Source organism: Gymnogyps californianus, unplaced genomic scaffold (assembly GCF_018139145.2).
Source record: "Gymnogyps californianus isolate 813 unplaced genomic scaffold, ASM1813914v2 HiC_scaffold_115, whole genome shotgun sequence".
NCBI lineage: Eukaryota > Metazoa > Chordata > Aves > Accipitriformes > Cathartidae > Gymnogyps > Gymnogyps californianus.
The window spans coordinates 1-26277 of NW_026113996.1; the positions used below are offsets into that span (position 1 = coordinate 1).

The following is a 26277-nucleotide window of genomic DNA, read 5'->3' on the forward strand; positions in this document are numbered from 1 at the left end:
GAGCGCTGCAAGGACTAAGTGCCAGCAACTGGAGAAGGGGCCACAAGTCACAGGGCCCATAGGTTTAGGTGTCAGCAACTGGAGGAATCAGGGTGTGTTTATATTTCCCTAATGAATTTTAATACTCTGTGTGTGTGTGTGTGTGTGTGTGTAATTTGCTAGCAAACATCAAGCTGGACTAGCTGGCAAGTAGGAGACCCGCATCTGGAAAGACTCAAGGTGTGGATGAGGGGCCCCAAGTCCAGGCATGGATATTAGAAAGGGAGATACAAGGGTGACAAAAAGGAGGGCCAAGCAGTGGGAAAAAGGATAATAAAGTATGTAAATCATGTGATCTGTGGTGTTTGTGGGCCCCCATTGGGCAACCCTGTGCTTGATCAGTCACTGCAGTCTAAATCCAGACAATGAACAAAACCTGTTGCTCTGACCATATGACACATGTCAAACCTGCTTCCATGATCAAGACAACTGGGGGGGTTGGGGTGCTTTCCCTGGCTATCAGGGGCACCCAGATGGGATAGAGCAAGCATCCTGATACACTATGTTGGTGCCTGTTCCAGGCCTGACAAGATCAGCATCTTACCAACCACTTCCAACCAACCACATATAGCATCTAGAAGTGCTACATATTGGCAAATTATTGCTCAAGCCCTGAAACTATACAGTATTTTAATTGCCGATATTTGTTACTGCTATGCATAAAGGCCTTATCACCACTTCCATTACCAAACCTTTATAGCATAGTTCTTGATCAAAACACAAAATCTTAAACATAGGATGAAAGAGGTTCAGATAAGACAGGAAGCATATTCAAAAGGAAAGAGGAACATGTTTTATTTTTATGAGATGTGAACACACTTGCAGAACAACAGTATCGTTCTTCACAAGTCCCCCTCTGTACATTATGTTAGAGTATGAAATTATCTGTTGAATAAAATTGTAGTGCAGGTGAAAGTTTTTCTCAGACTATCAATTACTGCATAAAAATAGTGTGTTCAATGTTTTAAGCAACTGCTCACTGGACCAATATCTCAGAGAATGCTAAGAGATTTTTTTATTTGTTGGGGGACAGGGACACACTTTAAGATGGTCCATGACAGGGAGAGGGCTGTCTACCAGAGACAGATCCTTCATTGGTTTGAATTTCCAAACCTCAGCTAGTTTCAAAGCAATCTATGTAATTTACACCAGTTCATCTGGTCACAGGTTCTAAAATATACAACATCATTATACTTTAAAGACTAAACCAATGCTAAAATTTACAATCTAAAGACAGTACACTGTAAAGCAATCAAGGAATTCGAAGACATTCCAAATTAAATATGACATCAGCTTTTTTTTTTTTCCATTCTGTAAAGCATAAGGGTTATTTAATCAGAGGATAAGTACCTGAAAATCAGTGCAAGTTCCTCCTAACTTGCCTGCCAATTAAATCTCAGTTTTGTGGAGATTTTGACTGTTTTGTCTAACCTCTATTCCTTATCAGAACAACAAATTACTCTCTAACACACACATTCACATACATTATGAATTCCACAGTGGGTTTTTTTTTAAATCAGTGATTTAAATGATATCGATAACAACCCAGTAGATAAGGTGGCAGGAGCCATCAATAAAATGTTACAAAATAAGAGAGAGATTTTACTCAACTTCCAAAAAAGCCTACTAGGGTTTAATTCAAGTTCCAGGCTGGACACAGTTTAATCTAAATCGGTTTCATCCAACCTTAGCAAGTTTTATGTTCTGCACATAAAAAATAAAGTTCTATACATTAAAAACATTGGAGGTTCTTCATGTAATGAAAAAAAAAAATTAAGTTATGAAATATATCTTACCTTCAACATATGTTGGGAATGAAGCCAAGCTTTTTCTGGACTGTAATCAAGACAAATAGGATTTCAAACAGAACAAAGTATGCTTAAATACACATTAAAAATTCCTCCATAAAAATGAAATAACAGTAATAGTTATTAGCAAAAGATGGTGAGAGTTTATTAGGAAAATATTTACTTTTAATTAAAAGTCTGACCAATTATTAGAGGGTTATTATCCCTAAATATAGTATATTCTATTAACATGTTCATCAAGCAGGCAACACACTACATTATTTTTGAATTAGCTCTTGGCGTTTGGCAACATGCTTCCTGACTACTAATTAGTGCTGTGCTCTCTTTAACAAACAGAAATATAGGAAAATACATAATCTCTCAACGACATTTTCCAAATAAATACATATGGAGATATTTAAAATGGACCAATACTATTATTAGTCATGACAAAAAGCATTGACCTGCTCTGTTAATTATGAACCAAAATTTAATTACTTATTAGGATTGTTCTGACAGGCTATGTAGCCACCTATACCCGCTGGAGTAAATGCATTTAATAACAGTCCTACACTGATTATGTTTATGCTGTAACAAGCACAAAAGCACATATAAACGTGCATGATTTAGACAATGAAAACTGCAAGCAAGGTATTTATTCCTTGTTTGTTTAATCAAGTAAAGAATCAAGTAAAGTCTCACTTTCATGAAAAGGTGGACTAATAGAAAAAAACCCAAAACGTCTGTCCTACATTGTAAACACACAGACTAAAATAATACCTCATTTCCAATTGTAATTTTCTATGAAAGACTCTGTGGTAACAATATAAACATCTAGAAATGATAACTTCAGGGAGACTCACCATTTTGTTATATTCAACAATATATTAGAAATGGGAGAATTTACTAAAGACAACTTTGTATAAAAAACCACGGTAAATAGGTATACTAAAGCATATGCTGCTATTAAACCTTTTTGAAATAAAAGTTTTGGATAAGTCAAGCATTACAAGATGTTGACAAACCTGAACCTCATTCTACAATGCATTGAATTTGGAGCAACTCCTATCTCTCTCTCTCTCTCTCTCTCTATCTATATCAAAACAAGAATCCATGTATGATCAAGATAAAGTCTGGTGTCTCAGAAGAGGTTCGGTTGCATTTACATATTCACATATATACCAAGTTGTTTTCCTTTATGATAGGCAGTTTAACAGGTTCTGTACGCTTGTGACAAATCAATCACCTGGGAAGTGCACACTTATGTGACAGGTAAATGACTAATCCAGTGAGTCTTTTTCCAATTTTTGTTACAAGGACGCGAGGAATAAGTAATATTTTTCATCCTAACTACACTGTCCTCACTGTAAAATAATTGGTGGCAGAAAAACAAAAGGCGTGTGAAAACAGAAAACAGAGCCTAGAGAACCTTAAAATACTTGGCCTTTCCTCATGAAAGAGAGTTGCTGAGTTGTCCAGCAAAACCACGAAAGCTCTTGTGGTGGATTTGGCAGTTAGGTTTATGGTTGGACTCGATGATCTTAAAGGTCTTTTCCAACCTAAATGATTCTGTGATTCTTCTCAGAGACAATATCAGCAGAGAGAAATTTGTGACTAAGTAATGACTGCCTGCTGTCAAAATGCTTTAGGGAAATCAAGTGCTGAGAGGACACAAGCATTTATTTCAAATCGGGATTGGCTGTTCTTTGGCTATTCAATCTGTTGTGATGACTTTATTTTTACTGCGCGCACCCATACTCACTTCAATAATTGCATGCAATTGTTGCTACTGTGATGCTAGCAGAGATTCAATTAGCTGGATCCTGACAGGCCTAGAGAACAAAACAACTGTACACTTCCAAAAAATCAGAGGCGGCTTATCCACATAAGTATCCTTTCAAAGCATACATATAATTTTTTTTTTAAAGACTCAAGGCCTAACCAAATTTTATGTATATAATTACAGGTTTGACAGATATTCAGTAATCTGACTAGCCAATAGAACTTCATTTCGGGATAAAGCTGTGTAAACTAACATCAAATTAATGTTTTTATTACAAAGGCTCCACACAGACAGTTTTTTTTCATTCATTATCCATGTCAAGAAACACTGATAAAACTAAAGTAATAACAAGGTATCAGATAACGTTATTGAAAAAGGGGAATCAATTTTTAATTATATATCCATGAGTAATAAAAAAATAGGTCATTAATGTTGAATTACTGTTTTTGTCCGTCAACTGAACACTGTAAAATTTACATTTTAAATAAAGGTTTTGTTAAGACCTAAAAGTGTTTCCCAAAATGATGAGGATTTGTCATTATTATTTTTTGTAAGGGAGGTACTAAACCATGCAGTGTTGCTTATTTGCGTGGAAAAAAGCCCAGCACCCCCATAACACATCTGACTGAAATTACTCTGAAAATTTATTACTTTTAACACTGTATGTGATCACATATTGAAAACTAAAATGGGTAGCATCTTGTTCGTTTTTTCCTTTGAGTAAGATTAATGATATCTAACAACTGTCAGCCTTTAGAGTTGTCACACAAAGCAACTACATCTGTAAACTGAATAAAGCCAGAGGCTTTAGCAAGCTAAAGAATATTGTAGATGAAATCATAATGACACAATCCAATACTGTTGAAGGCTTTGGTGCAGGATAAATTAAGGACAAAATTCCTAAGTCTTCTGAAAGCTTCCATCCCCTTCTAAATGCAAGCATAGATTTAAATTAATATATATACAACAGGCTACAAGCTTTTTTTCCCCCTAGATGATAAAGAAGAAAAAAAAAAAGAATGGACTAAGTCTTGTTTAAATTTCAACCAATGTTTCTGGTTACAGTAGATTGGTTTATTCATTTGTAGGAGATATCATGCTGTTAGCTGATAGCTAAGCACAAGTTATCTATCAGCAACTGTGTCTACTTGCTTACAGATCTCTGTTAACAAATCTAACATTGAAGTTTGAAAAAAAAAAATTCTCATCTCATATCAGTGAGATGAGAAGCATTTCTCATCTCATCTCATCTCAGTGGAAATACTGCAGTGTGGAAACCTGCCAGGTACAGGCCTTGACAAAAAAAAATGAAGTGTATAGCTTGCTTTCAAGGAGCCCAGAGTCAGGACTCCTAGATTCTAGTTCCAGTTCTGCCTGTGAATCATTGGCAGGCTATTGAGAAATCACTTGTTCCTATGGGTCAGTTTGCCCATCAATAAGATAGTAGGCAGCATTAAATTACTACATTGGAAGGGCCTATTCATCTGGCTGAGAAATGTTATTTTCTTTATGGCAAGATATTCTGCAGAGATAAGGAAGAGGGCTAGCTCCTCTTGCCCTGAATACAGAGGTGACGTTGGCAGCTGTTCCTCAATAAATCAATACCCTCTAGCCTGTTAAACAAGCGTTGTTGCGGCCAAACACAGAGTAAGGAATGCCATCGCAAATGGTCTTAGATACAGTATGTTATGCATTCAGTCAGACAGGGAGGCAAGCACAAAGGAAAATGTCAAACCAGTTTTTTCTTTTTGTTGCTGTTTGGTACAAGAGAGGAGATTACACATGTACAAAGAGGTAAAGAAAATAGAAAGGCATAAGCAATACAGACAAGACAGTGGCTTTTAAAAAGATTGCCCTACCTCTTTATTAGTGGAGGTCTCTGCTGTACTGCAGACATCCTGATGATGTTGCCTACTTGGTTCAGCACCCCAGGGTGAAGAGGAATCAGGAGACAGAGACTAGACATGGTAAGAAAATAAAATTACATAATTTGAGTGACCGATGTAGAAATATCTCTGGTTTGGCAGTGGGAATAAGAAATGAGGAAAACACCAAAACATGACAAACACTTTCTGAAGTGTTATAGCCCTTCCTTTTCATTGCAATGATCACACACAGTCTATTGGGATGTTGAGACTTATCTAAACAGCTAAATTGTCACAGAAAACTTTTTTCTTTGTCAATAATCTATTAAATTAAGCACGTTGAAAAATTAATAGCTGCCCTCAGTGGTAGACAACTGTAGTGGGTTGACCTCGGCCAGCTGCCACACACCCACCCAGCCGCTCTCTCATTCCCCCTCCTCAACAGGACAGGGGGAGAAGATGGAAAAGCTCATGGGTCGAGATAAAGACAGGAAGATCACTTACCAATTACTGTCACGGGCAAAACAGACTTGACTTGAGGAAAATTCCTTTAATTTTTGCCAATTAAAATAGATTTGGATAGTGAGAAACAACGACAAATTAAAACAACACCTTCTCCCCACCCCTTTTTCCCAGGCTCAACTTCACTCCTTCATTCCTGACTCCTCTATTTCTCCACACCCCGAGCAACGCAGGAGGGATGGGAAACGGGGATTTAGGTCAGTCCATAACAGTTCCTCTCCACCGCTCCTTCCTCCTCACGCTTTTCCCCTGCTCCAGCGTAGGTCCTCTCCACGGGCTGCAGTTCCTGTCAGGAAAAATCTGCTCTAGTGTGGGTTTTCCACAGGCCTCAGTTCCTTCAGGAAATAACCACCTGCTCTGGCGTGGGGTCCTCCACAGGCCCCAGTGTGGATATCTGCTCCGGCGTGGTCTCTTCCACAGGCTGCAGGGGAATATCTGCTCTGGTGCCTGGAGAACCTCCTCCTGCTCCTTCTTCTCTGACCTTGGTGTTCATACTACTGTTTCTCACTTTTTTTTTTCCCCTCACTCCTCTGCTCATCATCTGGCATTTTTGTCCTTTCTTAAATGTTTTCACAGAGGCACCATGAACTTCGCTGACTGGCTCAGCTTCAGCCTGCTGTGGGTTCATCAACAAGCTGGCTGGAACCAGCTGTGTCCGGCACAGGGCAGCCCCATACCTCTTCCCACAGAGACCACCCCTGCAGCCCCCCCCGCTACCAAAACCTTAACTAAATCTTAATGGAGAAACCATCTTTCAGACTATTTCCCCCACTCATTCACTATCATAAAGAATGTTCTTCTGTGTTCTAACTATAAAACCTCCATCAGATATCATATACTTGGGAAAGTCATATTAGAAAAATAAAGCGAACAGCACAGAAAACCAGTATTATGAATTTTCTATCTCTATGTGATCCACCAGCAAATACCTTGGTAAGCTGCTATGAGAAATGCTATCATACTAATAGGAGACTCCTATGGAATGCTGTTAATATTAAAGAGCTATAGCTAGGTATCCAAAGTCAAGAGTAGTAAGTACTTTAGTGCAAATATGATACAAAAATACAGCATGTAAAAGAGTGTAAAGCTTTGACCCAGCAAGTATTTCAAAACCAGATCTTTAGGAGATGTGGCAGCACAGATGTCACAAGGTGAACCCTCACAGGAAGCTTTAGTATTCAGTTATGCACACCGGGTTTTTTTTTAGCCCAGCAGCCCTGCAATTCTACAAAGTCTCCTTCAACATAGGAATCTTGATCCTTGCTTTGCCAGATCAGTACAGTTTGTCACTAATAGTAAAACAGTTCAATACTATCCTTCTAGCTTCATAAGCAATTATTACATCCCTTCTCTAAGACAGCTAGTGTTATAACACTGTAATATGACTATATTTCTGCTTTGAGATGGCAGCAGCAATAACCCAGAAGTAAATTCTTGGCTGCATTCCCACCCCAGCTTAAATCTTGAACTATATCAAATATTATGCTATGAAATCTAATTTCGGCTGCTTTTTCTTCACAAACACACAACAAAAAAATCCACCCCCCTCCTCCTTTTCCTCATTTCTTGAAAAGGTCTATCTTGTATGTTTACTAAAAAGAAATTCCAGAATCACATTCAACTAATAGAGGCTACCAAAGAGTTAGAAAGCAATTCTTTATACAGATGCATCCTAGGTAAACAGTAGCCCTTGCTTCTATTTTTTTTTTTTTTATTCACAACTGTGGAGCAAAAAAAGACATACAGAAAAGGTGATTTTGTGAAATGGCACCTAGAATATGGAATATACTTGCACTATGAAAATGATGAATCATCTATCACCCATAAGATCCCTGGCACTCTCACAAGTACTTTGAGAGTTATATACTTCCTAACTTACCATGTGACATAAAATGTTACAGTTCTGTGCTGACTCAACTGCACAAGTAATATTTCCTATTGTGGTGGGTTGACCCTGGCTGGACGCCAGGTGCCCACCAAAGCCACTCTATCACTCCCCCTCCTCAGCTGGACAGGGGAGAGAAAATATAATGAAAGGCTCATGGGTCGAGATAAGGACAGGGAGAGATCACTCACCAATTACCGTCACGGGCAAAACAGACTCGACTTGGGGAAAAAAAATAATTATTTAATTTATTACCAATCTGTCCTGGTTTCAGCTGGGACAGAGTTAACTCTCTTTTTAGTAGCTGGTACAGTGCTGTGTTTTGGATTTAGTGTGAGAATGATGTTGATAACACTCTGATGGTTTAGTTGTTGCTAAGTAGCGCTTCTCTTAAGCCAAGGACTTTTCAGTCTCCCATGCTCTGCCAGCAAGCAGGTGTGCAAGAAGCTGGGAGGGGGCATAGCCAGGACAGCTGACCTGAACTAGCCAAAGGGGTATTCCATACCATGGAACGTCATGCCCAGTATATAAACAGGGGGGGAGTTGGCCGGGAGGCACGGATCGCGGCTCGGGAACTAACTGGGCATTGGTCAGCGGGTGGTGAGCAATTGCATTGTGCATCACTGTTTTTTTTCTTTCCCCCCCTTCCTTTTTTGTTATATTCCTTTTCATTACTATTATTATCATATTTCATTATTACTATTGTTAGTATTATATTTTACTTTAGTTATTAAACTGTTCTTATCTCAACCACGAGTTTTACTTTTTTTTTCCTTTCCTCCTCCCCACCCCACTGGGAGGGGGAAGCGGCTGCGTGGTGCTTAGTTGCTGACTGGGGTTAAACCACGACAGCCCTTTTGGCACCCAACGTGGGGCTCGAAGGGTTGAGATAACGACAGATCTGATCAGAGTGTGTTAAAACAAACTTGTTATAAGTATTCATTGTATTGATTTGATAGCCACTGGTTACAATGTGGGTTCTTTTGCTCTCAAAGTTGGTGTTGTGGTTCTTGAAATTGCGTTATGTAATGCCCTACTTGCAGTATATGCTCCCTGTTGTGCTGTTTATCATCTGTGGGAACCGGGCTAGAGTTATCACGTTGTTGTTTGTAACACTGGCTTATGATATGATAGAAGTGCAGGCCGTGAAACTAATCGGGTGTTTGTACTCGGCATTGTTGTCACCTCTGTACTTCGGGAGCTGCCTATGGGAGACTATTAATAATTGTACCTTTTACCTTTTCTCCTCTGGGAGCCAATCTATGGAGGAGACATCTCCGTACTTCAGGTGCTATCTCCTAGAGAATATTAACAATTGCACTTTCTACCTTTTCTCCTCGGGGAGCCAACCTATGGAGGAGACATCTTCCACATCTTCCCTTTCTCTGCCAGGTTAATTACAATAGCATTGGAGGAGTTTGTAAATTTTGAATATCCTTGGGATGTTGAACTCAGCATGGTCCTATTGCTAGGAATCAGCCTGTTCCTGAATGTGATTCAGATCTTGTCTAGGGTTAAACAACTATTTAAAAATACCACCCAGAGATCAGCTCCCACGACTGCAGCTACTCCAACCCTGGTGACAGGCACTGCAGCTACTCAAACTCTGGTGACAGGCACTGCGGCTACTCAAACTCTGGCGACAGCTACTGCAGCTACTCTAACCCCTACAACAAGCACTGTGGCTACTCAAACCCCAGCAACAGGCACTGTGGCTACTCAAACTCTGGCGACAGCTACTGCAGCTACTCTAATCCCTATAACAAGCGCTGTGGCTACTCAAACCCCAGCAACAGGCACTGTGGCTACTCAAACCTTGGCGATGGGTGATGCTGCTGAACTAGAGAATCAACCGATGCCAATATCAATTGCCCCTATACAGAAGAAGAAATATACAAAAAAATCAGTTCGCTTAGCGAAGGATGAAGGTGAACCAGGGTCATCACGAGAACAGGAGGAAGAGGCAGAACCGGAGATAAACACCCGATCCCTATCCCCGAGTGAGCTGCGAGATATGCGAAAAGACTTCAGCCGTCATCCAGGCGAGCACATTATCACCTGGCTGCTTCGATGCTGGGATAATGGGGCTGGTAGCTTGGAATTAGAGGGTAAGGAAGCCAAGCAGTTGGGATCCCTTTCTAGGGAAGGGGGCATTGACAAGGCAATTGGAAAAAAGACACAAGCCCTCAGCCTCTGGAGGCGACTTCTATCGGGCGTGAGGGAAAGGTACCCTTCAAGGAAGATGTTGTATGTCACCCAGGCAAGTGGACCACCGTGGAGAGAGGTATCCAGTACCTGAGGGAATTAGCCGTGCGGGACATGGTTTATTATGACCCAGACGATGGGCAGTTACCCACAGATCCATACGAAGTCCAATGCGCACGACCCATGTGGCGGAAGTTTGTACGAAGTGCACCATCATCGTATGCCAATGCATTGGCAGTAATGGACTGGAAAGACAAGGAGGGACCAACAGTAGATGAATTGGCTCGCCGACTTCAGCAATACGAAGAAAGTCTCACTTCCTCCCTCGTCACAGCTGTGGAGAAACTGCCAGACATAATAGCCGAGAAATGGTCCCAAGAGTTCCAGCGATTTGAGGATAAGTTTGGCCGCCCACCTGTACGGACCAATACCTCAGCTATTAGGAGAAGGTATTCTTCTGGGCAAGAGAGAGGAGAGAGAAGGTATATACCACGGGGTACCCTGTGGTTTTACCTGCCTGACCACGGAGATGATATGAGGAAGTGGGATGGAAAACCTACCTCGGTCCTAGATGCACGGGTACGTGAATTGCGAGGAAAAACAACCACAAATGAGGGTTCTTCCAGGAAAATGGTTGCTTCAGCCTCCAGTGAGCACTGTGAGCGGTGTGGCCGACAAAGTGGAAGGGCTGATCTTACTCCTGATCCTATGAGAAGGAATTCTAATCCGTTTTTACAACAAGTGAGTGGAGAATCCTATGACCAGGACTAGAGGGGCCCTGCCTCCAGCCAGGTGGAGGAGAGGGACAACCGGGTTTACTGGACTGTGTGGATTCGATGGCCTGGCACATCAGATCCACAGGAGTATAAGGCTCTAGTGGACACCGGTGCACAGTGTACTCTAATGCCATCAAGCTATAAAGGGGTAGAAGCTATTTGTATTTCTGGGGTGACAGGGGGATCCCAACAGCTAACTGTATTGGAGGCTGAAATAAGCCTAACTGGGAATGAGTGGCAGAAACACCCCATTGTGACTGGCCCAGAGGCCCCATGCATCCTTGGCATAGATTATCTCAGGAGAGGGTATTTCGAGGACCCAAAGGGGTACCGGTGGGCCTTTGGTATAGCTGCCTTGGAGATGGAGGAAATTGAACAGTTGTCCACCTTGCCTGGTCTCTCTGAGGACCCTTCTGTTGTGGGGTTGCTGAGGGTTGAAGAACAACAGGTGCCAATCGCTACCACAAGGGTGCACCAGTGGCAATATTGCACCAACCAAGGCTCCCTGATTCCCATCCATATGCTGATTCGTCAACTGGAGAGCCAAGGAGTGATCAGCAGGACTCGCTCACCCTTTAACAGCCCCATATGGCCAGTGTGAAAGTCTAATGGAGAATGGAGACTAACAGTAGACTATTGTGGCCTGAATCAAGTCACACCACCGCTGAGTGCTGCTGTGCCAGACATGCTAGAACTTCAATATGAACTGGAGTCAAAAGCAGCCAAGTGGTATGCCACAAGTGATATCGCTAATGCATTTTTCTCAATCCCTTTGGCAGCAGAGTGCTGGCCACAGTTTGCTTTCACTTGGAGGGGCGTCCAGTACACCTGGAATCGACTGCCCCAGGGGTGGAAACACAGCCCCACCATTTGTCATGGATTAATCCAAAATGCACTGGAAAAAGCTGAAGCTCCAGAACACCTGCAGTACATTGATGACATCATCGTATGGGGCAACACAGCAGAAGAAGTTTTTGAGAAAGGGGAGAAAATAATCCAAATCCTTTTGAAGGCCGGTTTTGCCATAAAACAGAGTAAGGTGATTCAGGAGATTCAGTTTTTAGGAATAAAATGGCAAGATGGACGTCTTTTGGAGAATACATATTCCAAATTATAGTCTGATTGTAAGCCCTCTCTATCAAGTGACCCGGAAGAAGAATGATTTTAAATGGGGCCCTGAGCAACAACAAGCCTTTGAACAGATTAAACGGGAGATAGTTCATGCAGTAGCCCTTGGGCCAGTCCAGGCAGGACCAGATGTTAAAAATGTGCTCTACACTGCAGCCGGGGAGAATGGCCCTACCTGGAGTCTCTGGCAGAAAGCACCAGGGGAGACCCGAGGTCGACCTCTAGGGTTTTGGAGTCAGGGATATCGAGGATCTGAGGCCCACTATACTCCACCTGAAAGGGAGATATTAGCAGCATATGAAGGAATTCGAGCTGCTTCAGAAGTGGTTGGTACTGAAACACAGCTCCTATTAGCACCCCGACTGCCAGTGCTGGGCTGGATGTTCAAAGGGAAGGTCCCTTCTACACATCACGCAACTGATGCTACGTGGAGTAAGTGGATTGCACTGATCACACAATGAAGTCGAATAAGAAACCCCAGTCGCCCAGGAATTCTGGAGGTGATCACGGACTGGCCAGGAGGCAAAGATGTTGGAATATCGCCAGAGGAGGAGGTAACGCATGCTGAAGAGGCCCCACTGTATAATAAACTGCCAGAAAATGAGAGGCAATATGCCCTGTTTACTGATGGGTCCTGTCGCATTGTAGGAAAGCATCGGAGGTGGAAGGCAGCTGTGTGGAGTCCTATGTGACAAGTTGCAGAAACTGCAGAAGGAGAAGGTGAATCGAGTCAGTTTGCAGAGGTGAAAGCCATCCAGCTGGCTGTAGACATTGCTGAACGAGGAAAATGGCCAATACTTTATCTCTATACTGACTCATGGATGGTGGCAAATGCTCTGTGGGGGTGGTTGCAGCAATGGAAGCAGAGTAATTGGCAACGCAGAGGTAAACCCATCTGGGCTGCTGCATTGTGCCCGGCTAGAGAACCTGGTTGTGAAAGTATGTCATGTAGATGCCCACGTACCTAAGAGTCAGGCCACTGAAGAACATCAAAACAATCAACAGGTAGACAAGGCTGCTAGGATTGAAGTAGCTCAGGTCGATCTGGACTGGCAGCATAAAGGTGAATTATTTCTGGCTCGGTGGGCCCATGACACCTCAGGCCATCAGGGAAGAGATGCAACATATAGATGGGCTCGTGATCGAGGGGTGGACCTGACCATGGACACTATCACACAGGTTATCCATGAATGTGAAACATGCACTGCAGTTAAGCAAGCCAAGCAGTTAAAGCCTCTTTGGTATGGAGGACGATGGCTGAAATATAAATATGGGGAGGCCTGGCAGATTGACTATATCACACTCCCACAAACCCGCCAAGGCAAGCGTCATGTGCTTACAATGGTGGAAGCAACCACCGGCTGGCTGGAAACATATCCCATGCCCCATGCCACCGCCTGGAACACTCTCCTGGGCCTTGAGAAGCAAGTCTTATGGCGACATGGAACCCCAGAAAGGATCGAGTCAGACAATGGGACTCATTTCCGGAACAATCTTATAGACACCTGGGCCAAAGAGCATGGCATTGAGTGGGTATATCACATCCCCTATCATGCACCAGCCTCTGGGAAAATCGAGCGATACAATGGATTGTTAAAGACTACATTGAGAGCAATGGGTGGTGGGACCTTCAAACATTGGGATACACATCTAGCAAAGGCCACCTGGTTAGTCAACACTAACCAGGATCTGCCAACCGAGCTGGCCCTGCCCAATCAGAACTTTTACGTACTGTAGAAGGGGATAAAGTCCCTGTAGTGCACATAAAAAATATGCTAGGAAAAACAGTTTGGGTTACTCCTGCTTCAGGCAAAGGCAAACCCATTCGTGGGATTGCTTTTGCTCAAGGACCTGGGTGCACTTGGTGGGTGATGCGGAAGGATGGGGAAGTCCGATGTGTGCCTCAAGGGGATTTGATTTTAGGTGAGAACAGCCAATAGATTAAATTGTATGCTATTAATTGCTCTATAATCTTGCCACTGTATGTCATCATTATTATAATTGTTATGTGCTATATTAATGGTATTACAGTAAGAATTACTTAGATTAATGAAGAATGAACTTTGACAAAACTGAGTGAAGTGCAGTAGTGATGGAACCAGGACTGACTTCAGCATGCAACAATCCAATATTACACACCATCCTCCTGCTGCGCCCAATGTCACCTGCCTGCCACATCACACCGAAGCCCAATCCTGTTCTGCCGACTGAGCGGACTTTGCATCATCCCTCCTGCCCAGACAGACTGTTACAAGAGATGGAGCCCAAAGTCATGGACTGAATGAACTCAACAGACATTTGATAGAGATGACCCATAGACTGCGGGAATGATATCTGTATATATATATTAAAAGACAGGAAAAGTGATGGTGATTAATTGGAAATGTATCGGAAAGTGTGGATCTGGGCATAATGTAAATGGTATAGAATAAGGGGTGGATATTGTCCTGGTTTTGGCTAGGATAGAGTTAATTTTCTTCTTAGTAGCTGGTACAGTGCTGTGTTTTGGATTTAGTGTGAGAATGATGTTGATAACACTCTGATGTTTTAGTTGTTGCTAAGTAGTGCTTATCTTAAGACAAGGACTTTTCAGTTTCCCATGCTCTGCCAGCAAGCAGGTGTGCAAGAAGCTGGGAGGGAGCATAGCCGGGGCAGCTGACCTGAACTAGCCAAAGGGATGTTCCATACCATGGAACGTCATGCCCAGTATATAAACAGGGGGGAGTTGGCTGGGAGGCACGGATCGCGGCTCGGGAACTAACTGGGCATTGGTCAGCGGGTGGTGAGCATTTGCATTGTGCATCACTGGTTTTTTCCTTTCCCCCCCCCCTTCCTTTTTTTGTTATATTCCTTTTCATTACTATTATTATTATATTTCATTATTACTATTGTTAGTATTATATTTTACTTTAGTTATTAAACTGTTCTTATCTCAGCCCACGAGTTTTACTTTTTTTTTCCTTTCCTCCTCCTCACCCCACTGGGAGGGGGAAGGGGGAAACGGCTGCGTGGTGCTTAGTTGCTGACTGGGGTTAAACCACGACACAATCAAATCAGAGTAGGATAATGAGAAATAAAACCAAATCTTAAAAACACCTTCCCCCTACCCCTCCCTTCTTCCCAGGCTCAACTTCACTCCTGATTTTCTCTACCTCCTCCCCTCAGCGGCGCAGGGGGATGGGGAATGGGGGTTTGGGTCAGTTCATCACACATTCTTTCTGCCACTCCTTCCTCCTCAGGGGGAGGAGGACTCACACTCTTCCCCTGATCCAGCGTGGGGTCCCTCCCACGGGAGACAGTTCTCCACAAACTTCTCCAATGTGAGTCCTTCCCACGGGCTACAGTTCTTCACAAACTGCTCCAGCGTGGGTCCCTTCCCGGGGTGCAGTCCTTCAGGAACACACTGCTCCAGCATGGGTCCCCCATGGGGTCACAAGTCCTACCAGCAAACCCGCTCCAGCGTGGGCACCTCTCTCTCCACGGGGCCATAGGTCCTGCCAGGAGCCTGCTCCAGCATGGGCTTCCCACAGGGTCACAGCCTCCTTCGGGTGCATCCACCTGCTCCGGCATGGGGTCCTCCACAGGCTGCAGGTGGATATATCTGCTCCACCATTCACCTTCATGGGCTGCAGGGGGACAGCCTGCCTCACCACGGTCTTCACCAGGGGCTGCAGGGGAATCTCCGCTCCGGTGCCTGGAGCACCTCCTCCCCTCCTTCTTCACTGACCTTGGTGTCTGCAGAGTTGTTTCTCTCACATATTCTCACTCCTCTCTCCCAGCTGCTGTTGCACAGCAGTTTTTTCCCTTTCTTAAATATGTTATCACAGAGGTGCTACCACCATCACTGATTGGCTTGGCCTTGGCCAGCGGTGGGTCCATCTTGGAGCCGGCTGGCATTGGCTCTATCAGACATAGGGGAAGCTTCTAGCAGCTTCTCACAGAAGCCACCCCTGTAGCCCCCCACTACCAAAACCTTGCCACGGAAACCCAATACACCTATTCCCTTGGGAAAGCATACCCATCGCATTCCTGTTCCATTAGATACATAATACTGTTTATATTACGGTTAAACATAAAAGGTATGAAATACTGTCAACCTAACAATGACATCATATGTAGATATTGGAAGACTGAGCTTCAAGCAGTAAGCAAAGACAAAAAAAATAAAGCATACGATCCTTCAACACCAAATGTATCCACAAAGAATTCTCTGAAAAGCCTGAAAGCTCTCATATTCATATGCCAAAATAATAATAAAAAAAGCTTTTACATAAACTAATCTAATTGCTGACATATAGAAATTCAGCACTGCTTAAAATGTGTTAAATGTTGTTCCGGTAGCATCACAAAAATCCTAAGCTAGTCTTGTCTACAGAATATTATTCTTATTGACCTATGTCCTGGTTTCGGCTAGGACAGAGTTAATTTTCTTCCTAGTAGCTGGTATAGTGCTGTGTTTTGGATTTAGTAGGAAAAGAATGTTGATACACACTGATGTTTTTAGTTGTTGCTAAGTAGTGTTTATACTAAATCAAGGATTTTTCAGCTTCTCGTGCCCAGCCAGCAAGAAGGCTGGAGGGGCACAAGAAGCTGGGAGGGGACACCATCAGGACAGCTGACCCAAACTGGCCAAAGAGCTATTCCATACCATATGACATCATGCCCAGTATATAAACTGGGGGGAGTTAACTGGGAGGGGGGATCGCGGCTCGGGAACTAACTGGGCATCGGTCAACGAGTGGTGAGCAATTGCATTGTGCACCACTTGCTTTGTATAGTTTAATTCTTTTAGTATTGCTATTGTCATATTATTATTATTATCATTATCATTGTTTTTCCTTCCTTTCTGTCCTATTAAACTGTCTTTATCTCAACTCACGAGGTTTTTTTTTCCTGATTCTCTCCCCCATCCCAGGGGTGGGGGGGGAGTGAGCGAGCGGCTGCGTGGTGCTTAGCTGCCGGCTGGGGTTAAACCACGACAACCTATCACAAAGATCATACAGCTGCCTTCTAGGAACTGTCTTTCCATGTTTGCTACAAAAGTTTCTGAAAGAACTACTGCAGCCTGACCATCCCCCCCCCCCAAATCCAAGCATCATACAATCTACAGTGTACTACAAGACATGCAATTAGTTATTCCCAAAAATGCTTGTATGTCCAAGTTTTGTCTTTGAAGAATAATTGCCTGTTTGTCTTCCTCAGCAAAATGAAAGCACAGAGGTACAATATACAACATACACTACAGCCCGCAAGTAGCTTTTATACCAACAGCAAGAAATATCTGATAAATCATGGAGGACAGACAATTTATGCAGCTACTTGAAAACACTATAAACTAATGTCTAAAGCAAATGTCCAATACTGCTTCTTTAAGAGTTAACAGAACTGCTTTAGAAGCCTAACTAAAACTTTGTCAAGATACAAACAATAAATGAATGTCAGTCTTTCTATTATTACCATAGAAAACTTTGCTACTGACTTGTTAAGTGCTTTTTTCCAGGAGTCTTAATAATAATAAGCACCTGCAAGCTTTTTTTCTCCTCCTTGAAGACCTACCTACATTTCACTTTTAGCCCAGTACATCCAAAAATTCTCCATCTTAATTGCATTGCTTCAGTCTAACAATGTGATCCACTTCACCTGAGAGCCCTTCACTGCCCTTTACAATGGGATTTAATAACAAAACTCATAATAGGAAAGACAATAGCACTGTGTTGCATCAAACCTATCCTGCTCAACCCAGTTGGTTAGAATGTCTTCTAATACTAAAATCTGCTCATTTTAGAAGAGTGATGCTGTTTACCAATTTTTTGCAGCAGTATATCTCAAGACCCATGATTTGCATGCTGCATACATCTTCTATTTGTACCTTTAAATGCCTCCTTCCCATACTCAGCTAAGAGCATTCACAACATACAATTTCAGGGTGGAGATAGCTCTTGCCCATCATTCTTCCCTAGGAGACTACTTTGAAGATACAGGGCCCTACCCTTCCAGAGGGATGAGAGTATATACCTAGGAGAACCATGGCCTTTTCTAAAGGGAATCCCTGTATGCCGTTCTCTCTGATGTGTATGTGCCAAAAAAATCCATGCTGGTCCATCATGCATTATTCAGGAGGGCATGAACTGCACTTCTCCAGTTCTATGCACAGAATATCTAATCTAACTGCAGCTGCATAGCCTTCTCCATACAGTGTCAGTTTCTCGATGTCATTACTCTTGCCACTGTGCAAAATGAACTGATATTATATTTAAAAACAGATGATACAAAACTGGGAGAAGTGGCTGATACTCCAGAGGGTTGTGCTGCCATCCAGAGGGACCTTGACAAATTGAGAAATGGGCCGACAGGAACCTCGTGAAGTTCAGCAAAGGGAAATGCCAAGTCCTGCACCTGGGGAGGAACAACCCCAGACACCAATACATGCTGGGGGCCACCCAGCTGGAAAGCAGCTTGGCAGAAAAAGACCTGGGGGTCCTGATGGACACCAAGCTGAACATGAGCCAGCAATGTGCCCGCACAGCAAAGGCAGCCAACAGCATCCTGGGATGCATTAGGAAGAGTGTCACCAGCAGGTTGAGGGAGGTGATCCTTCCCCTCTACTCAGCACTGGTGAGGCCACACCTGGAGTCCTGTGTCCAGTTCTGGGCTCCCCAGTACAAGAAAGACATGGACATACTGGAGCCAGTCAAGCAAAGGGCCATGAAGTCGATTAAGGGATTGGAGAATCTCTCATGCAAGGAGGGGACGAGAGCTGGGACTGTTCATCCTGGAGAAGAGAAGGATCAGGGGGGATCTTATCAATCTATATAAATAGCTGATGGGAGGGTGTAAAGACAACAGAGTCAGACTCTTCTCAGTGGTGCTCAGTGACAGGACAAGAGGCAATAGGCACAAACTGAAACACAGAAAATTCCACACCTTTTTTTTTTTTTAAATACACCATGAGGGTCATTGAACACTGGAACAGATGGTGGAGTCTGCATCCTTCGAGATATTCAAAACCCGACTGGACAATATCCTGGGCAACCCACTCTAGCTGCCCCTGCTTTGAGCAGGGGGGCTGAATGAGACAACCTCCAGTGGTCCCTTCCAGCCTCTGATATTGTCCCTCACAGCATCCTTCTGGACAAGTTGTCCAACTGTGGGATGAACAGGTACATGGTGCACTGAGTGAAGAACTGGCTGAATGACAGAGCTCAAAGGGTTGTAGTGAATGGGGCTACATCTGGCTGGCGACTAGTCACCAGCAGTGTTCCTCAGGGCTCAATTCTAGGACCAGTTCTGTTCAATATTTTTATCAATGATCTGGATGCAGGAGTTGAATGCACCCTTAGTAAGTTTGCTGATGATACCAAACTGGGAGGTGCTGTTGACTCTCTCGAGGGACAAGAGGCCTTGCAGAGGGATCTGGATAGATTAGAGCATTGGGCGATCATCAGTGGCATGAAATTTAACAAGAGCAAATGCCGGATTCTGCACCTGGGACGCAGTAACGTTGGACACAAGTATAGATTGGGAGAGAAGTGGTTGGAGAGCAGCCCCGCAGAAAGGGATCTGGGGGGTGCTGGTTGACAGCAGGCTCAATATGAGTCAGCAGTGTGCCCTGGCAGCCAAGAGGGAAAACCACATCCTGGGGTGCATTAAACACAGTATAACCAGCTGGTCAAGAGAGGTGATTATCCCTCTGTATTCAGCATTGGTGCGGCCTCACCTTGAGTGCTGTGTGCAGTTCTGGGCCCCACAATTTAAGAAGGATGTTAAGGTCCTTGAATGCGTCCAGAGGAGGGCAACAAAGCTGGTGAAAGGGCTGGAAGGCATGTCCTATGAGGAGCGGCTAAGAACACTGAGCTTGTCTAGTTTGGAGAAAAGGAGGCTGAGGGGCGACCTCATTGCTCTCCACAGCTTCCTGAGGAGGGGAAGTGGAGAGGGAGGTGCTGATCTCTTCTCCCTGGTATCCAGTGACAGGACACATGGGAATGGCTCAAAGCTGCTTCAGGAGAGGTTCAGACTTGACATTAGGAAGCGTTTCTTTACCAAGAGGGTGGTCAAACACTGGAACAGGCTTCCTAGAGAGGTGGTCGATGCCCCATGCCTGTCAGTGTTTAAGAGGCATTTGGACATTGCCCTTAATAACATGCTTTAACTTTTGGTCAGCCCTGAAGTGGTCAGGCAGTTGGACTAGATGATCGTTGTAGGTCCCTTCCAACTGAACTATTCTATAATATAATGCATGAGGATTCATAGCAAATATCTAGAGACTGCAAGCAGTTAAGGAGCCTGAATCTTTTCAGATCTGCATCTGTGATATTACCTTTATAGCAATAGTAAATAGTATTAACAAGATTTTCATACAGACTGTTAGCATTGTTTTCTGACAGAAAACAAAACTGACAAGTCCAGAATTAACAGGAACACACAAGGTTCTATACCATAAGGTAAATTATTTGGTAGTTATTCTAATTATCCAGTGGATGTTAGGAAAAAATTGTAGTAGCAGTTGTTTCAGAAAAAAGTCAATAGAGCTTTCTATATCAAATTCATCTGTAGTACAACTCTAATCAAGTCAGCAGTGTTTCATAAAGGAAAATTTGGTGCACTGACAACATATATGTATACTCCTTACACATACTTTTGAGTAAAAATTTAAAATAGATACAGCATTACATACTTTACTGAGGAATAAAATTAGTCACAGAAGAGTATAACCCTCTCAGTTTTACTGTAATATGTATTACATGGTCCCTGTTCCTTTAATTGTAAAATGTGAGCCTATAGCTCTGTATACTTACATCTCCATCTAGTGGCCTCTGATCATCACAGTCCCTGGTTGGGCTAATGTCCTGCCTCATCACCCAAATAGGTTCTTTTGGTTCATCAGGGGTATAAGGAGAACGAACAGTCCTTGTCTTCACTTCCTCAATAGCTTCTTTAATATCTTTGATAGCCAGTGATATTGCATCCCTTTTTTCCTTTCTGCACCTCTGTACCGACTCTCCTGAGTTGGCTGTGGCCCTAGAGCCAGCTGACAGTTGACCATTGCTTTTGTGCCCCCTGCCAGGGAGAGCATGAGCATGCTCCAAGCTCTGCTCTGCCTTTAGCATGTCTTCAGCAGCCTTGCCCAAGCTCTGAGAGCTCATACTCTTTTTCACCTCTGCCACAATTTGATCAATATCTTCCTCTTGTTCATAGCTGTCCATTCTTGGACATGGAGCAAACTCTGCCTCTTTCTCAGGGCTGTCCGACTCTCCATCAGATCGTTCATCATAATGGTGAAGGCGGGCACCAAGAGCTTCCTTGCGATAGTTGTCAGCTTCCTCCCTTTCCCACTCATAGAGCCGAAGTCCCTCCCTAACATCAAGGTCCAGCACATCCCCTATCTCCTCATACACATGCTCCTGCTGCCTATAGTCAGCATAGGGCTCAGCATACCGCTCATCCTCTCCTTGGTGGAGGGGCTGGTGAGCATAGACATAACCTGAGTATGCTGCATTCATGGCTTCCTCATGTTCAATGGAGCGGAAACGTACATGATCAGGCAGTGTTCGATTATGAACAGCCTCAGTGTGCTCTGCTTCAGCATTTTCTGTGTACTCCTCAGACTCAGGCCTGTACTGCACTGCATATGTACTCTCATCCTCATTCTCCTGTACTATATCTACATCATAGCCATCCTCTGCTGTGGCTATAACATCCCCTTCCACCATGTCCATGTGATTGTGGAAATCACTCTCAGTGCTGGCTGATCGAGCTAGCATCCCTTCCTCTTCCTGCCCAGACAGTACCCCTTGGTTGCTGTTTCTGTGCCTTGAATAGCAGATCACAGACTGTCGTTCCTCTTCTACCTGTGAGTGCTCCAAGTCAGCTTCCACTGATTCATTCATATCTTCATTTGCTGGCTCTTCATTCACCTCAGATGGTATGACCAAATAGTTCATGGAAAGTTCTGGTGTGTAGGCCACTTATTCTATAGACATTTTGTCTACCAGGACTGGAAAGAAATTAAGAGAGTGATGTTATTAAAAAAAATACAGCCACAAACAAAACAGTCAAACAAAAGAGGCCCGCAATGTGGAGTTAAACAAACAACCCCAGAGTAGCAAAAGGCACCCCTGCTTCTCCAACAGACAAAGTTTTGGCTTCATCAGCTCTGAAGCCAGAAGACAACCAGCACAACAGCATGACCTTCCAATGCAAATTGATTTCTACCAGCACCATTCATTCAGAGATGGGACCACAATTCCTTTGAGAATTGCAGTTTACAGTTTTATGGACAAATTCTCTGGGAAAGAATTCACTATCTCAGACCAGTCCAAGATGTGCTTCTATGGGCTGGCCAGACATCTAGACAATGCAGACAAGATGCACATCAAAGCAACTGACTTTCACCAGGGGCTCAATTGTGGTAGAGATACTGTGGTAGGATGTGACAGTGTAAAATGACAAAGATTTTATCCCATTGCAGTAGTCTGCAATTGGTCAGATATGATACCTTTGCAGACTAGACATTTCCAACATGTTATCTTCAACTGAGATCCTCATCCTAGGGCACCTTTTAGTCAATGGAGAGAAAAAGACACTTTTAGGGTGCAATGCGAAGTGCCCGTTTCCCTTCCCTAGAGAAGCATAAGATCGCTAGCTCCAGTATAGACATCTTCATGAAATACATCTAAAATTATACAAAATTACTTCTGCCCCAAATGTCTTTTCCTAAGACATTTTTTCCTTTTAGGAAAAAGAAGAAATAAACATTACAAATATTCATAACTGTGACCCTTGCCACATTAACGAGACATTTTGCCAGACTAGCAAGACATTTTAGTTTTACCAAATGCATTCTGCTCAGAGTAAGAAAAAAATCTCAAATGATGCAATAATTACAACAGAGGTCTGTCAACAATGATAATTATACACAGCAGGGAAATAAGAAAAACCTATAAGAATACAGCTTATCCTCTAGACGTTTCTCAGAGCAACCAAGTTTACCTAGCTCAGAGGATATAGTTTTTACCTGCCAATTGGACAAGGTTCAGAATAGCTGCAATGTTTTAAAATGTAGTGTCATAAGACCATCTCATGTATTTCAAGTCTAATCGCATAACCATTAGAAAAATATAATTTTAGCCTGTGGCTTACTACCAAATATAATGGGGTGAAAATGTCAGAAGACTTATATTTTGATATATAAAATTATGCTATAAATTATGTCAGACACCAATAATAATTAAAAAATAATTCAACACATAAAATAGAACTTGAACCAAATTTAGTTAACTCAGACAGAGAGTCTTAAATTACACTGCTGCACTAAACAAGCTCTGTGCAAAGCCACAGAAACAGCTGTTGGGTTTTAAATTTGATTTTTTTTGGTGGTGTTTTTTTACTCCTGCAGAGAAAAAGCAATAGTGATTTCAGCTGCTGTCCATCAGAGTTCCTGACAGGCAAGGGAGGGCAGCTAGGAGTTACTTGTGCTACAGCTCTATAGGAACCCCCAGTGGGTGTAGCTTCCATTTCAGCAAATGTTTCACCTTGTCTGTGCCATACCCATTGTTTTAGTCTTTAAAACTAAGTCCTTAAAAGAGAGGAAAAGGAAATCTTAGCCCAGGCTCCAGACAGACTTTTTTCTCTTCCAGAAACTACGCATACATAACTTGCTGTCGTGGTTTAAGCCCAACCGGCAACAAAGCACCACACAGCCACTCGCTCACTCCTCCTCCCTCGGTGGGATGGGGAGGAGAAAAATTTAACAAAAGGCTCATGGGTCGAGATAAGGACAGGGAGGGATCACTCACCACTTATGGTCACAGGCAAAACAGACTCGACTTGGGGAAAAAAAGAAATCAATTTAATTTGTTACCAATCAAATCAGAGTAGGAATCATGAGAAATAGAACCATATCTTAAAAACATACCTTCCCCCCACCCCTCCTTTCTTCCCAGGCTCAGCTTTGCTCTTGATTCCTCTACCTCCTCCCCCACCAGCGGCACAGGGGGACAGGAATGGGGGTTGCAGTCAGTTCATCCCACATTGTCTCTGCCCCTCCTTCCTCCTCAGGGGGAGGACTCCTCACACTCTCCCCCTGCTCCAGCGTGGGGTCCCTCTCATGGGGGTCAGCCCTCCACAAGCTTCTCCAACGTGAGTCCTATCCACAGGCTGCAGTCCCCCACAAACTGCTCCAGTGTGGGCTTTCCCACGGAGTCACGGCCTTCTTCGGGCCCAGCCACCTGCTCCAGCCTGGGGTCCTCCATGGGCTGCAGGGGAATCTCTGCTCTGCCGTTAACCCTTCACGGGCTGCAGGGGGACAGCCTGCCATCTAACCACTGGCTGCAGGGGAATTTCTGCTCCGGCACATCCCACTCCTCTCTTCACTGTGGTGATGATTGATAGCGATAGCAGCCGCTACTGCTCTTGCTCTTCTTCCTCCTCCTCTCTCTCTTTTCTCAACAGTCTTTTCCCCTTCTTAAATATGCTATCACAGAGGCGCTACCACCGTTGCTGATTGGCTCGGCCTTGGCCAGAGGCGGGTCCGACTTGGAGCCAGGGAAGCTTCCAGCAGCTTCTCACAGGAGCCACCCCTGTAGCCCCTCCCCCGCTACACAAACCCAACATACTTGCATAAATCTAACATGCTATGCTTAGCCTCTAATACATGCCTTTCCCACCTTCCTCAAAAACAAACAAACAAAACCAAAACAAACCTAGGACTTAAGTCATAATACATAGATACAAAATACTAATTAAGAAATCACATAAAAACATTATTGAACAGCTAAAGATACCATACACAAAACTGACTGAGCTTTCTAGGACTTCATATAAACAAAAAGCAAACAAAAGTAGCTCATGGATTTAGACTTGCATCAAAAGAAGTATTAGAAAATTGGGAGGGAGGTGTTTTCTTTTAACTGAAAAAGTGAAAGTATGTGAATAAGAACCCTCCAGTGACAGGGTAATGTCTTTTTCATCCAAGATTTCTAAGAACTGAGGAGAAATTGAAGATTTCTTACAACATGCATTATAAATAATGAGAAATCCCCACAAAATAGATGACTAGAGCTATATTATTTAAGGAAACTATACTATAAAGAACAACAGCATTGAAGAATTTTAAATCTTAAGCATGGATTAAACAAAAAGAAAAGTGAAGATGATAACGCATATTAGGGTTTAGAAAAATCCATTCCAAGAAGAATTCATTGTTTGCATTGAAGTTTGTGGTAAAATTCCCATTGATTTACAGAGACAAAGAATTAGGCCCAAACAGAATGTTATTTAAAAATCCTGCCTTCAGTCAGTTGCATTCAAAGCACCAATGACATCTAGGTAAGAGCCAGTGGCTCACTCACAGAGAAAGGGTAGTAGTAGAGAGAAATGAAGTTACACATAGCCACACAGAATGACAAATTTTCTGAAATCTTTATCATTTATATCCTGCCACATATCTTTAACTGAACAACATCAAGTTACGGACTGCGGTGGGTTTACCTTGGCTGGCTGCCAGACCCCCATCCAGCCACTCTCTCACTCCCCTTCCTCAACAGGACAGAGGGACAAAATAAGATGGAAAAGCTCATGGGTCGAGATAAAGACAGGAAGATCACTTACCAATTACTGTCACAGGCAAAACAGACTTGAGGAAAATTCATTTAATTTATTGCCAATTAAAATAGATTTGGATAGTGAGAAACAACGACAAATTAAAACAACACCTTCTCCCCACCCCTTTTTCCCAGGCTCAACTTCACTCCTTCATTCCTGACTCCTCTATTTCCACACACCCTGAGCAACGCAGGGGGGATGGGGAACAGGGGATTTAGGTCAGTCCATAACAGTTCCTCTCCACTGCTCCTTCCTCCTCACACTTTTCCCCTGCTCCAGCATGGGCTCTCCATGGGCTGCAGTTCCTTCAGGAAATATCCACCTGCTCCAGCATGGGGTCTTCCATGGGCTGCAGTGTGGATATCTGCTCTGGAGTGGTCTCCTTGTTGTAAATAGGTTGTAAATAGTTGCAAAAGAATTTAGATATAGATTAACCAAGTATGCAGAAGTTACACCATTTCTACACCTGCATCCTTGAAGAATATCAGAAACTGGTGAGAACAGACAAAGAAAGGCAGAAGCTGTGACAAACTGCGTACCAAGGACAAGCAGGCCTACATACCAAAGATTAGCAAGTCTGCATACCGAAACAATACGTGCTAAAAGGGCAAGATGTTCCTCAATATCAGTATTGTACCCCCTGGCTCTGCTGACTGAATTACAAAACAAACTGCAGGATGAGCCA

General features: G+C 43.3%; 1 protein-coding gene across 1 annotated transcript; it reads right to left on the reverse strand.

The window, feature by feature from the left end:
* Nucleotides 1-1835: 1835 nt before the first annotated feature.
* Nucleotides 1836-21931, reverse strand: LOC127027975 (amyloid-beta A4 precursor protein-binding family A member 1-like; the record flags this gene model as incomplete). Its single annotated transcript, XM_050913808.1, has 3 exons — nt 20786-21931; nt 5469-5567; nt 1836-1875 (listed from the first exon to the last, which is right to left on the reverse strand). Coding segments are annotated over exons 1-3 (1285 nt in total), but the record flags the coding sequence as incomplete, so codon positions are not given.
* Between the last annotated feature and the right edge of the window lie 4346 nt (nt 21932-26277).